At 48.6% G+C, this 15,452-nt stretch overlaps 1 protein-coding gene across 1 annotated transcript in view; it reads left to right on the top strand.

Moving 5' to 3' along the window:
- Window positions 1–15,452, top strand: part of LOC124789914 — a 202,235-nt gene that overhangs the window by 115,543 nt on the left and 71,240 nt on the right. The window contains exon 3 of the mRNA XM_047257432.1: window positions 13,983–14,128. Coding sequence (XP_047113388.1) covers window positions 13,983–14,128 — 146 coding nt within the window. The remainder of the gene's footprint in view (window positions 1–13,982; window positions 14,129–15,452) is intronic.

Here is a 15,452-nt window from a genome sequence, read left to right as displayed (position 1 = left end):
TAGAGACAGTCTGCAGAGTCTAGCACCTGCAATGGTTGGTAATGCGAGCGATGCTGAAAAAGAATCAACAGTGGTTACGGTACCCACCTAGTGAAAGCAACAGTAATATCACTTGGTCAGCTTTAGTTTATACGAAGCCGAATTATTAGTCGTTCGCACTAAGAAGACTCGGCGCGGAGGCTGGCGGGAGAGTTGTTTTCATAGACATCAGAAGACGGTGTATGACTTCCGGATCAGTGAGCTCGATACAAAACTGGAGAGTTAATCAAAGGTGTCCTTGTTTACGGGTTTGCCACACTGCGCGACAGCTACTTCCTAACTGCTACGGTATACGTGCTACAATGCCAGATCGCCAACGCTGGCAGCAGGTTGACAGAAAACATTAGCGAGCCACAATCGACAGACTTCTGCCAACCCATAACGAGGATGCCCACTTTCAGAAAGTTGTGAGCAAACTAAAGTATTTGCGCCTGCCATTTAATTCAGTGAACTACAAACTAAACCTAGAAAGTGTCACGTATTATCGATAAACAATAATTTTATTTCTTCTGCTTAGCAGACCAGTTTGACAGCTTCCACCGGCCTATCATAGCGACTGTGATGTCATGCGTCATTGCTTGGCTTCGCCGAGTAGTTCACTACCTTTTTTATCGAGTTCACTGTTTCGGACCGGTATTCGCTTCGTTTCTAGTTGCTGCCTACCTTAGCTTTCAACGCTGTGTGCAAAGTCACCATTGAATAAATCAATACATTTAAATCGTGCTTCAATTATATTTAATATTTTTGTGATTTTTAACCCCACGCATAATGTCTCCTAACATTTAAGGGTACGTAGATGCACTGAGTGAAATGTTGTCTGCTAGCTAAACTTGACTAGGTAGGCTGAGCTGATGAACTGTCGGTGCCGACTGAGGACATTCGACGTCTATTACTACAGCTAGCCCATTCAGCATTCGACTCGCAAGTCTTCTGAGAGTGAACAATTATTAGGCTATACTCCAAAAATGTTTTCCAGTTTTATGATGGACAAACGTGTTATTGGTAAAAATGGCAAAAGTGCAGTTACGGTATACATGACTCTTCTGTTTCGCGCTGCAGTTGGTAACGATGTAGTGATTGATGAGAAGTGAACAGCATACGAATTGTCAGTCGTTTGTCGATAGCCTTTTTTTTCATTTTTTTTCTTTATTGTATTTCAATTCCCCATCGGGGCGGGCTGGCAGCAGCATATGCGCTGCTCTTCAGCCGAAAGACACAGAACAAACAACAGAAGGCATTTAAAAAGAACAAAGGAGAGAATATGGTGAACATAGATATAAAAAAGGGGGAACATCATGGAAGGCAATAGACAAAAAACGGGGTGATCGTAAAATGGAGATAAAAAAACTGTTAAAACTGTTTAAAAGTAGCACACACAAAAAGCCACACACTGTGACAATTAAAAGAACACAAGACACAGTATGACTGGAGCATAAAAGGTATCGACAGATGGCGTAGCACATAACAAACACCGATGGCGAACCTCAAGGCAGTACATGATTAAAATCACACTTCTTGACATACAGGAGAAACAGCACTAAACACAACACTGATGTGGCACACTGACGATGATCAAAACAGAGGATCTGCCAGGCGCAAGGAGATGAGGGAGACTGGTAGCAGGGAGGGAGGGGAAGAGATGGGGGAGATGAGCGGGTGGCGCGCTGAAGAGGGCCAGGTAGGGAGGGATGTGGGAAGGAAGGAGGATAGTATGGGGTGCAGGGTCTCAGGGGAGGGGGGGAAGGAGGAAAATCCGCTCTGGGAGAAGGAGGGAAGAGGAAAAAAGGGAGCCCTGGGGAGGGGGGCAGGGAACAAGGCCAGGTTATAGTTGGAAGGAAGGGTAGATGTCGCCTCGAAGTTCGTTATCCAGGAGGGGGAGACATTGGAAATTGCCCTGATGAAGGAGATAGAGGGTGTGGAGGTGGAGAGAGGGAGGGATACAGCGATAGAGGCGCGGCAATGGGCGGGGGGTGGAGAGGAAGGAGGAAACCAGAAGGTGGGGGGGATCAAGCTTGCGGACAATGTAAAGGATGCGGAGATGTTGGAGGAACAGGAGGAGGTGGGGGAAGGGGATCAGTTCATACAGGAGCTGTGTGGGGGAAGGAAGGCAGATACGCAAGGCAAGGCAGAGTGCATGGCGTTCAAGGATTTGGAGGGCCTTGTAAAAGCGGGTGGGGGCAGAGATCCAGGTAACGCTGGCATAACAGAGGATAGGACGGATGAGGGATTTGTAGGTGTGGAGGATGGTAGAAGGATGCAATCCCCATGTCCAGCCAGACAGGAGTTTCAGAAGGCGGAGGCGGGAATGGGCTTTCTGCTGGACGGTCTGGAGATGAGAGGTCCAGGTGAGGTGTCGGTCGAGGGTGAGGCCAAGGTATTTCAGGGTGGGGGTGAGCTGGATGGGACGACCATAAAGGGTGAGGTAGAAATCATGGAGGCGAAAGGAGCGAGTGGTGCGGCCTATGATGATTGCCTGGGTTTTGGAGGGGTTGAGAAGGAGGAACCACTGGTTACACCAAGTGGTGAACTGGTTAAGGTGGGTTTGGAGGGTACGTTGAGACCATTGAAGGGTAGGATAGAGAGCCAGGAAGGCGGTGTCATCAGCACACTGGAGAAGGTGTACTGGTGGGGGTGGCTTGGGCATATCAGCTGTATACAAGAGATAAAGGAGAGGGGAGAGGACAGAACCCTGGGGGACGCCAGCCGTGGGATAAAAGATACGGGAGTTGGCGTTGTGGAGGGTGACATAGGAAGGACGGTGTGAGAGGAAGGAAGCAACCAGACAGACAAAATTGATAGGCAGGGTGTAGGTTTGGAGTTTAAAGGGGAGACCGGGATGCCGGGATGCCATACACGGTCATAGGCATTTTGGAGGTCAAGGGAAACAAAAATGGCGGAGCGATGGGAGTTGAGCTGGAGGGACAGAAGGTGAACAAGGTTGAGGAGTTGGTCTTCAGCAGAGAAGGAGGGTCAGAAGCCACACTGAGTAAGGGAGAGGAGGTGGTGTTGAGCAAGGTGCTGATGGATACGGTGAGAGAGGATGGATTCAAGGACCTTACTGAAGACGGAGGTGAGGCAGATGGGACGATAGGAAAAGGTGGCAGAAGGGGGTTTGTTGGGTTTGAGGAATAAGAGGACGGGGCAGGTCTTCCACAGGTCAGGGTAGAAGCCAGTAGAGAGGATGACATTATAGAGATGGGCGAGGACAGTCAGGAAGGAACAGGGGCTTTCTCGAAGGTGACGGTAGGTGACACATTCGTGACCAGGGGCCGTGTTGTGTTTGGACCGGAGGATAAGTTTAATGTCTTGTGCTGTGATGGGAGTGTTTATGTGGGAGGGGGGCAACTGCCCCAAGTACTGGAGACTAGGAGCAAGTGGAGCGACCAAGGTATCGGCACGTTCCATGACGGTGGGGAAAAGAGAATAATCAAAGTGGGAATCATCGGGGATGGAGAAGACCTCGGAATGGTGGGAAGCGAAGTGGTTGGCCTTACTGAGGTTGTCAGGAAGGGGGCGATTGTTATGGAGAAGGGGGTAGTGGGGAGTGGAAAGGGAACCAGTAAGGTGATGGAAGGCGGACCAGTACTTGGAGGAGTTGATAGAGAGGGTGGCGTTGAGTTGTGTGCGGGTCTGGTGCCAGTCTCGGCGTTTCGTTGCTGTAATAAGGTTCTGTACGTGTCGCTGTATTTCCCGTTGGCTTTGGAGTGTATCCCTGTCACGAGCCCGCAGGAAGGAGCGATAGAGGCGGCGGGATTCACGGAGGAGGGGGACAGCCCGCGGAGGGAGAGTGGGACGGTGTGGGTGGATGGTTATAGTAGGAACATGGGCCTCCACAGCGACAGTAATTACCTTCTGAAGGAAGGACGAGGCGTGGATGATGTCGTCAGGATGGCGATAGGTAAGAGGGTGGCTTTCAACCTGGGTGGAGATGGAGTCCCGGTGGGCATCCCAGTTGGCACGGTGATAGTCATGGACGACCTTGGGAGGGGGTGCAGGGTGCGGAGCCGGAGGGGGCCGGTGAGCAGACGTTATGGTGAGAAGGACAGGGAGGTGATCGCTACCTGTGGGGTCAAGGACAGCGACAGCGATACGCCCGAGGAGGTTGGCGGAGGCAATGACAACATCTGGGGTGGTGGCACTTTCGGGTCGGGTGTGCTGGGCAAGGGTAACAAGGTCACCTTGGATTGTGGAGAGGAACTGATGCCACCGCTGAAGGGCAGCAGGAGTGCGGCTATGGATGTTGATGTCGGTGGCAATCACATAGGTGGAGAAGGTGCAGTCAATGTGTGAGATAAAGTCATAAGGAAGAGGAGCAGTGCAGCGGACATAGATGGTGGGACGTAATGGTGAGGGAGGGGAAGAAGACGCTAAGGATAAGGTGTTCAGTGGTGTCATTGAGGAGAGGTTGTGGCCGGACGGGGATATGCTTAAGGTGGACAATCACGACTCCACCCTGTGCACGAGGACCAGGAGCATCAGTGCGGTGGAGGATATAGGGAGAGGTGCGGATAGAATGGTGGGGCTGGAGAAAGGTTTCGTTCAAGAGGAAGGTGTCGACCTGGTGGTGGGAGAGGGTGTGCATGAGGAGGTATTTGTTGGAGCGGAAGCGGCGAATGTTCTGGAAGAGGATGCGATACTCGTGCCGCGCCATGGCGGGAAGGAGGGGGAGAAGAGAGGGAAGGGAAGAGACTTAAACTAGGATGTCGAGGTGGGTGAAGGTGAAGTGGGCTTGGTTGTGGGAGTAGGTGGAGAAAGTGTTCAGGTGGAAAACAGAGCAAGCGGCAAGGGAGATTTGTTGGAAGGTGTGGGGGCGCTGAAAAGGGTAAATGTTTTGGAGTACAACGGTAAGGAACCGGATGATGTCCTCGGCCGTGGGGGGTGGACGGAGGGAATTGTTGGGATGGACAGGGGGATCGACAGGACGAACTGGGACTGTAAGCTCAGGGGTGACCGGAGGGGATTTAGCTTTACACTTAAGTCGATATCCAACAGAATGCTCATTTGTAATTTCCCATTGTTCGTAAATGAAGTTATATTTTATTTCATTTTGCTAGGATATAATTTAACTATATAGTCGGAATTTTCTGAAAAATCTGAAATAATTCTTGCAAGTAGGCCATTGCAATGACGAACATACAGGGTGGTCCACTGATCGTGACCAGGCCAAATATCTCACGAAATAAGCGTCAAACGAAAAAACTACAAAGAACGAAACTCGTCTAGCTTGAAGGGGGAAATCAGACGGCGTTATGGTTGGCCCGCTAGATGGCGCTGTCATAGGTGAAACGGATATCAAGTGCGTTTTTTTTTAAATAGGAACCCCCATTTTTATTACATATTCGTGTAGTACGTAAAGAAATATGAATGTTTTAGTTGGATCACTTTTTTTCACATTGTGATAGATGGCGCTGTAATAGTCACAAACATATGGCTCACAATTTTAGACGAACAGTTGGTAACAGGTGGGTTTTTTAAATTAAAATACAGAACGTAGGTACGTTTGAACATTTTATTTCGGTTGTTCCAATGTGATACATGTACCTTTGTGAACTTATCATTTCCGAGAACGCATGCTGTTACAGCGTGATTACCTGTAAATACCACATTAATGCGATAAATGCTCAAAATGATTGTCTGTCAACCTCAGTGCATTTGGCAATACGTGTAACGACATTCCTCTAAACAGCGACTAGTTCGTATCGTAAAGTTCGCACATGCATTGACAATGCGCTGACGCATGTTGTCAGGCGTTGTCAGTGGATCACGATAGCAAATATCCTTCAACTTTCCCCACAGAAAGGAATCCGGGGACGTCAGATCTGGTGAACGTGCGGGCCATGGTATGGTGCTTCGACGACCAATCCACCTGTCACGAAATATGCTATTCAATACCGCTTCAACTGCACGCGAGCTATGTGCCGGACATCCATCACGTTAGAAGTACATCGCCATTCTGTCACGCAGTGAAACATCTTGTAGTAACATCGGTAGAACATTAGGTAGGAAATCATCATACATTGCACAATTTTGACTGCCATCAATAAAACGGGGGTCAATTATCTTTCCTCCCACAATGCCTCACCATACATTAACCCGCCACACATTGTCGCAGCCATCGTGGATTTTCCGTTGCCCAATAGTGCATATTATTGCCGGTTTACGTTACCGCTGTTGGTGAATGACGCTTCGTCGCTAAATAGAAAGCATGCAAAAAATCTCTCATCGTCCCGTAATTTCTCTTGTGCCCAGTGACAGAACTGTAACGACGTTCAAAGTCGTCGCCATGCAATTCCTGGTGCATAGAAATATGGTACGGGTGCAATCGATGTTGATGTAGCGTACTCAACACCGACGTTTTTGAGATTCCCCATACTCGCGCAATTTGTCTGCTACTGATGTGCGGATTGGCCGCGACAGCAGCTAAAACACGTACTTGGGCATCCTCATTTGTTGCAGGTCGTGGTTGACGTTTCACATATGGCTGAACACTTACTGTTTCCTTAAATAACGTAACTATCCGGCGAACGGTCCAGACACTTGGATGATGTCGTCCAGGATACCGCGCAGCATACATAGCACACAATAGCCTTACATCATATCAACACGATATCGACCTTTTCCGCAATTGGTAAACGGTTCATTTTAACACAGATAATGTATCACGAAGCAAATACCGTCCGCACAGGCGGAATGTTTTTTTTTTTTTTTTGTGGTGGTGCTGAAGTCTGATCAACGTCGTTGATTTTTACTTCTGTAGGGAATCGAAAAGGTAAAAATTTTCGCTTTGTTTATTTATTCTGCTTTCAGCTTTAGTTTGGGCACACAGAAGGGTCCTTTAACTCGCTGCTTTTGGTGTGTGTTTGAAAACATGGTTGTAGAAGTGCTAAAGGACTTTACGTCCTTAAATTATGGAGAATTAAGTAGGGATAACATTTACGGAGGCTCAAATACTATCGCCTTCGGTAGTTTATATTTGTGGTTGCGTAAGGGTTCTACCATACCTACTGTGGTGCGTTGTGGTGTACTGTCACGTATCATGTCCAACTTCCTTGTCTGAGGGATAAGATTCGCTTAAGGCGCGATGAATATCATGATTCCTGATCCACCATTGGGCTCCAGTGATCCATCGTAGGCATCTGCTTTGTATAACCTGTAACTTCTTGTAGTTAGTGGCACACGTAGTACCCTAAGAGGTCGATCCACACAAAATAGATGGTTCGACTGTGGCTTGGTACAACTGGAGTTCCGTGCGTTGGCTGAGGCACGAGCTCTTCAGAAATGGGAGGAGAGCTCCCAGCGTTTTGAGGCCAGACGTCTTCTTCTCCATAATGTGATGACTATACAGCAGTTTGGCGTCCAGATGCACTCCAAGGTATTTTACAGTTGTTGCCCAGGGGAGTGGCTGGTCTGATATCCATAGGCGTTCATTGACGATGGGTCTCCGACGTGTGAAGACAATAACTTTGGTTTTCTCTGCATTGACCGTTATTTTGTTCATGTGTGTTCAGTGGTCCACTAAATCTAGTTGGCGCTGCATCCGTGTGACGAGGTGGTCCATTCTGGTGCCTGCAGTCAGGAGCGATGTGTCGTCGGCATAGAAACTGGCAGTAACATGTGGCACGGTGGAATGTTACGTGATACCACGTACTTATACGTTTGTGGCTATTATAGCGCCATCTATCACAAAGCGAAAAAAGTGGTCCAACTAAAACATTCATATTTCTTTATGTACTACACGAATATGTAATAAAAAACGGGGATTCCTATTTTAAAAAAAACGCAGTTGATATCCGTTTGACCTATGGCAGCGCGATCTAGCGGGCCAACCATAGCGCCATCTGGTTTTCCCCTTCAAGCTAGACGAGTTTCGTTATTTGTAGTTTTCGTCTGACGCTTATTTCGTGAGATATTTGGCCCGGTCACTATCAATGGACCACCCTGTATCTCTCAGGCTACGTTACACATCACTCTATTACGGCAATCGTTGGCTTCGCCCACTCACAACGGAATTATCACGTTCCAAACTAACCTCGGCCTTGAGCTTTGCTACGGGTTAGTCTTTCAGCACATCTAGTTTTCTTCCTGCTCTTCATATCGAAAACAAATGTAATCAGTTTCATTGCTCCGCTGAAAGAAATAATTACATTTAATGATTCTCATTAACCACCGACAATTGACTCACTTCATCATGCTGTTACCAACTGCAGCTCGCAATGGATGATCCGGATATATCGTAACTGCACTTTTATCAGTTTTGGTATCTTTGAGTAGTTTTGAGTATATCATTAAAAAAATAATTCAAATATCAAGGTTCATAGCATCTGCTGGTGCTTAAGGTAGTGAAATAAAATTTTATTAGAAGTACCGCCAAATCTTACGCGGAAGTAACGAAATACTTGTTCAAACAAATTTCGGGCTTGCAGCCGGTCGTCGTTCAATACTTCGAACGATATTTCATCTTCAGGTGAGCCGTCGCAGACTGGCGAAAACTTCTTTTTTTTTTTTCTTTATTGTCATTTTGAAACCAGTATACAGGCAGGCCTGCAGCAGCATACTACGCCGCTCTGTGGCCGCAGAGAAACACAAAGATACAATGAAGACAATTAGAGAAAAAAGATGGTGGACATATAAACGGAGACAAACACTTTTTAAAATACAAGGTGCCGTTCACGGGCGTAGAGTCCAAGATAAAATTATTCAGACATTTGGACACAGACTGAAGCGAAAATTGTCACACGTGAACGTAGGTGCACAAAACGAATAACACTGAACCACTTAAGCACAAAACGACGGCACACACAGAACAAGAGGCATTGATCTCTGGCGCGCGAATGTTCACTAACCGTGTACGAGTCCAGGGACCTGCCAAGAGAGGAGGAGGGGGCGGGGGGGTGGGAGAGGGAGAGGGGAGATCAGATTCCATGGGCAGGGGAGACAGGGGGAAGGGAGGAAGGGGGAGGGGAAGCCCGTGGGAAGAGGGGTGGAGGGAGGGGAAGGGGGAGAAGGAAAAGGAAGGGAGGGAGGGTGACTAAAGGAAAGGACACAGGAAGTGGGGGGGGAGGATCAAAGTTGATAGGAGGGGTAGATGGAGGGGAGGAGGACATCATCAGGGAGGGGGAGCTGGCGGAAGCCACCTTTGGAGAGGGTAAGGAGGGTGGAGAGATGGAAACTGGGTGGGACGTGGGAATACAGGTGCGGCAGTGGGCGGGGGTGGGAGAGGATGGGTGAGACAAGCGGGTGAGGAGGATCGGGTTTGCGGGAGGTGTACAGGATCCGTATCCTTTCAAGGAAAAGGAGGAGGTGGGGGAAGGGGATGAGATCATACAGGATCCGCATGGGGGAGGGGAGACGGATGCAATAGGCGAGGCGGAGAGCATGGCGTTCAAGGATTTGGAGGGATTTATAAAAGGTAGGGGGGGGGGGGGCGGAGATCCAGGCTGGATGGGCGTAACAAAGGATAGGGCGGATGAGGGATTTATAGGTGTGGAGGATGGTGGAGGGGTCCAGACGCCGCGTACGGCCGGAAAGGAGCTTGAGGAGACGGAGTCGGGAGTGTGCCTTGGCTTGGATTGTCCAGAGATGGGGAGTCCAGGAGAGGCGACCGTCGAGGGTGACGCCAAGGTACTTAAGGGTGGGAGTGAGGGCGATAGGACGGCCATAGATGGTGACGCGAAAGCGTCCTCCGTTCCGCAATATATAGTGTACTGTAACTATTCTGCGCATGCGTCGAAAACTTGATAGTTGAACCACACTGCCCGCCGGCAGCGCCCTCGCTGGTGGAATAGCGGAACTCAGTCGCCCTCTGCGGTGCTGTTTGCCACGGCCGTCGACGCACTCTGTCGTCTTCGATTTGAGCAAATCGTGGAGATGATGGGATTCCATGCACTGTCCAGCTGGTAGCCGCTGTCACGGTTTAACAGATTTTCCGCCCGTCGTATTTCTACGGATTCTTTAATAATGGAGTCCCAGAAAGACGTTGCTGTGGACAAAATCATTGTTTTCTCATACTCCATTGAATGTCCAGTAGAAATACAATGTTCAGCAATGCGGACTTGCTTGGCTGCAAAAGGCGGGTGTAACGTTGATGTTCAGTGCAGTGTTCTTTCACGGTGCGTGTGGTTTGACCTTGCCACATTGGCAAGGTATCTTGTAAATTCCGGCCTTTCGTAGTAACAGATTGTCCTTAACTGATCCCACAAGGTCCGCAATCTTCGATGGTGGGCGGAAAACCACTTTTACCTGAAATTTTCGGAGGATTCTTGTTATTTTAAACGAAGTGTTGCCAACGAAAGGAAGAAAAGCTAAAGATTGTTCTGGCATGTTCTCCTCTTTATTCACTTCCTGCTTCTTAGTTTTAACTGTTAGTGCCCTGTTAATCTGCCGGATGGAATACCCTTTTTCACTGAATACTGTCTTTAGATAGGCGAGAGTGCGTCGATGGCCGTGGCAAACAGCAACGGAGAGGGCGACTGAGTTCCGCTATTCCACCAGCGAGGGCGCTCCCGGCGGGCAGTGTGGTTCAACTATCAAGTTTTCGATGCATGCGCAGAATAGTTACAGTACGCTATATATTGCGGAATGGAGGATGTTTTCGCGAGACCATGTATGGCATCCCAGTCTCCTCTTATAACTCCAAACCTATGCCCTGCCTATCAATTTTGTCCGTCTGGTTGCTTCCTTCCTCTCGCACTGTCCTTCCTATGTCACCCTCCACAACACCAACTCCCGTATCTTTTATCCCACGGCTGGCGTCCCCCAGGGTTCTGTCCTCTCCCCTCTCCTTTATCTCTTGTACAAGTTTTCGACACATGCGCAGAATAGTTACAGTACGCTATATATTGCGGAACAGAGGACGTTTTCGCGAGACCATGTATGGCATCCCAGTCTCCTCTTATAACTCCAAACCTATGCCCTGCCTATCAATTTTGTCCGTCTGGTTGCTTCCTTCCTCTCGCACTGTCCTTCCTATGTCACCCTCCACAACACCAACTCCCGTATCTTTTATCCCACGGCTGGCGTCCCCCAGGGTTCTGTCCTCTCCCCTCTCCTTTATCTCTTGTACACAGCTGATATGCCCAAGCCACCCCCACCAGTCCACCTTCTCCAGTATGCTGATGACACCGCCTTCCTGGCTCTCTACCCTACCCTTCAACGGTCTCAACGTACCCTCCAAACCCACCTTAACCAGTTCACCACTTGGTGTAACCAGTGGTTCCTCCGTCTCAACCCCTCCAAAACCCAGGCAATCATCATAGGCCGCACCACTCGCTCCTTTCGCCTCCATGATTTCTACCTCACCCTTTATGGTCGTCCCATTCAGCTCACCCCCACCCTGAAATACCTTGGCCTCACCCTAGACCGACACCTCACCTGGACCCCTCATCTCCAGACCGTCCAGCAGAAAGCCCATTCCCGCCTCCGTCTTCTGAAACTCCTGTCTGGCCGGACATGGGGATTGCATCCTTCTACCATCCTCCACACCTACAAATCCCTCATCCGTCCTATCCTCTGTTATGACAGCATTGCCTGGATCTCTGCCCCCACCCACTTTTACAAGGCCCTCCAAATCCTTGAACGCCATGCGCTCCGCCTTGCCTTCCGTATCCGCCTTCCTTCCCCCACACGGCTCCTGTATGAACTGATCCCCTTCCCCCACCTTCTCCTGTTCCTCCAACATCTCCGCATCCTTTACATTGTCCGCAGGCTTGATCCCCCCCACCCTCTGGTTTCCTCCTTCCTCTCCACCCCACACCCGTTGCCTCGCCTCTGTCGCTGTATCCCTCCCTCTCTCCACCTCCACACCCTCCGTCTCCTTCATCACGGCAATTTCCAACGCCTCCGCCTCCTGGATGACGAACTTCGCCGTGACATTTACCCTTCCTTCCAACTATAACCTGGCCTTGTCCCCCCCCTCTCCCCAGGGCTCCCTTTTTTCCTCTTCCCTCCTTCTCCCAGAGCGGATTTTCCTCCTTCCCCCCCTCCCCTGAGACCCTGCACCCCATACTATCCTCCTTCCTTCCCACATCCCTCCCTACCTGGCCCTCTTCAGTGCGCCACCCGCTCATCTCCCCCATCTCTTCCCCTCCCTCCCTTCTTCCAGTCTCCCTCATCTCCTTGCGCCTATCAGATCCTCTGTTTTGATCATCATCAATGTGCCACATCAGTGTTGTGTTCAGTGGTGTATCTCCTGTGCGTGTGATTTTAATTGTGTACTGCCTTGAGGTTCACCGTCAGTGTTTGTTATGTGCTACACCATCCGTCGATACCTTTCATGCTCCAGTCATACCGTGCCTTGTGTTCTTTTAATTGTCGCAGTGTGTGGCTTTTTGTGTGTGCTACTTTTAAACAGTTTTAACAGTTTTTTTATCTCCATTTTACGGTCACCGCGTTTTTTGTCTATTGCCTTCCATGATGTTCCCCCTTTTTTATATCTATGTTCATCATATTCTCTCCTTTGTTCTTTTTAAATGTCTTCTATTGTTTGTTCTATGTCTTTCTGCTGAAGAGCAGCGCATATGCTGCTGCCAGCCTGCCCCGATGGGGAATTGAAATACAATAAAGAAAAAAAAAGAAAACGTTTTCGCCAGTCTGCGACGGCTCACCTGAAGATGACTGGCAGGTGCCCAGTTGAAATATCGTGCGAAGTATTCAACGACGACCGGCTGCAAGCCCGAAATTTGTTTGAACAGTCAATTCGCCGGGAAAATTTTAAAATTCACAACGAAATACTTTTAAAAAAAATAATGAGTATGTACTGATGAATAGTAGCCCTACAGTTCGTTAGTAGTATTATGGGCACCGCACATGCTTAAACTAGACCTGTTGTGTATATATGCAGAAATTAGACGAAACAACCTGGCACATGTGCAGAAACGCATTCCCATCCTAACCGCTGTGTGAGTCTATTCCTTAGATTTCTGTCGCCTGCTGAGTGGTGTGTGAAGTGTTGGCAGAAGAGCCAACACCGTGTTACTAGTGGAGGCCGAAATGCATGCGTTTTAGCTCACGCAGGCTGGCGTAAGGAGGGAAGAACTATACTGACGTGAGGTCTGGAACACGACAAGGAATTAGAATTCAGAAAGCAGACGTAGTTAGTTTCATACTTAACTTTAATCCATTAATGATGAACGTCGCTCTTGACGGTACATGATTCGCAATATTGTCTGTTCAGAATTCTTTCTAATTACTGAATATGACGCCTTGCTAGGTCGTAGCAAATGACGTAGCTGAAGGCTATGCTAAACTGTCGTCTCTGCAAATGAAAGCGTATGTATACAGTGAGCCATCGCTAGCAAAGTCGGCTGTACAACTGGGGCGAGTGCTAGGGAGTCTCTCTAGACCAGACCTGCCGCGTGGCGGCGCTCGGTCTGTAATCACTGATAGTGGCGACACGCGGGTCCGACGTATACTAACGGACCGCGGCCGATTTAAAGGCTACCACCTAGCAAGTGTGGTGTCTGGGGGTGACACCACAGTGAGCATCGTTCATTGGTAGGGCGTTTTGCTGTTGCTTGTATAAAGGTTTTTTATTTTACTCGTTGCTATCGACAGAGACTACTGACGTAGCAAGTTAACGGTCATAATGGCATGACATGTCAATACGTTAGTTTGCAAGCTGACTGGTTGTGGCTTAGAAGTTATGCTTGTGAATAGGCTTCAGCTGTTGAACTGCACATTTTCTACTGCACAGTATCCACACACATCAGAACCCACACCACTACCATTGTCCCTTCTCCGTGCCATAATGTCTGTGCAGATACAGGTCTAGTTATTTTCTGCGCACTCTATTGGAAACTATTTATTCACAACATCCTGATTTCTCAGCGAGGATTGGAGGAAGCAAACTCCTTCCACCAGAAACCGAGACGTTTACAGCCAAGGGCAGAGGCACTGGCGCATGCATGTACCGTGGCTTCAGGGGCTGTGCTTTTTGTGTGTTGCAGCTACCGCGTGGTGACAGTGGTGGCGGGCAACTCAAGGTCTGTGGCGCTGGATGACCTCAAGGCGGACACGCAGTACCAGCTGACGGTGACTGCAGTGCGCTCCGGCCGCAAGTTCCGCAGCAGGGCCATCGTCTTCCGCACCCTCGGTGAGTCCAAAAGGGGCAGGTGGAGAATGCCACAAAGGGCGCGACATTACTGTTTGATGGTCCGTCATTGCTTAGGTCATTAAACCCGAGGTGGAACACAGGCTTAGATAGAATGAGGATAGAGAAGGGAATATTTCAACAGTTGCTTCCAGTGATTCGTGAAAAACCAGAATATATAAATAGGAACCCCCATTTTTATTACATATTCGTGTAGTACGTAAAGAAATATTAATGTTTTAGTTGGACCACTTCTTTCGGTTTGTGATAGATAGCGCTGTAATAGTCACAATTTTAGACGAACAGTTGGTAACAGGTAGGTTTTAAAATTAAAATACAGAACGTAGGTACGTTTGAACATTTTATTTCGGTTGTTCCAATGTGATACACGTACCTTTGTGGACTTATCATTTCTGAGAACGCATGCTGTTACATCTTGATTCCCTGTAAATACCACATTAATGTAATAAATGCTGTAAATGATGTCCATCAACCTCAGTGCATTTGGCAGTACGTGTAACGACAGTCCTCTCAACAGCGAGTAGTTCGTCTTCCGTAATGTTCGCACATGCATTGACAATGCACTGACGCATGTTATCAGTCGTTGTCGGTAGACGTCAGATCTGGTGAAAGTGCGGGTCATGGTATGGTGCTTCGACGACCAATCCACCTGTCATGAAATATGCTATTCAATACCGTTTCAACCGCACGCGAGCTATGTGCTGGACATCCATCATGTTGGAAGTACATCGCCATTCTGTCATGCAGTGAAACATCTTTTAGTAACATCGGTAGAACATTACGTAGAAAATCAGCATACATTGCACAATTTTGACTGCCATCAATAAAACGGGGGTCAATTATCTTTCCTCCCATAATGCCTCGCCATACATTAACCCGCCACACATTGTCGCACCCATCGTGGATTTTCCGTTGCCCAGTAGTGCACATTATGCCAGTTTACGTTACCGCTGTTGGTGAATGATTTTCGTTGCTAAATAGAACGCATGCAAAAAATCTGTCATTGTCCCGTAGTTTCTCTTGTGCCCAGTGGCAGAACTGTACACGACGTTCAAAGTCGTCGCCATGCAATTCCTGGTGCATAGAAATATGGTACGGCTGCAATCGATGTTGATGTAACACTCTCAACACTGACCTTTTTTGAGAATCCCGATTCTCGTGCAATTTGTCTGCTACTGATGTGCGGATTAGCCGCAACAGCATCATCATTTGTTGCAGGTCGTAGTTGACGTTTCACATTTGGCTGAACACTTCCCGTTTCCTTAAATAACGTAACTATCCAGCGAACGGTCCGGACACTTGGATG

Source organism: Schistocerca piceifrons, chromosome 3, assembly GCF_021461385.2.
Source record: "Schistocerca piceifrons isolate TAMUIC-IGC-003096 chromosome 3, iqSchPice1.1, whole genome shotgun sequence".
NCBI classification, from domain to species: Eukaryota; Metazoa; Arthropoda; class Insecta; order Orthoptera; family Acrididae; genus Schistocerca; species Schistocerca piceifrons.
This window is presented reverse-complemented; position numbering and strand designations above follow the sequence as displayed.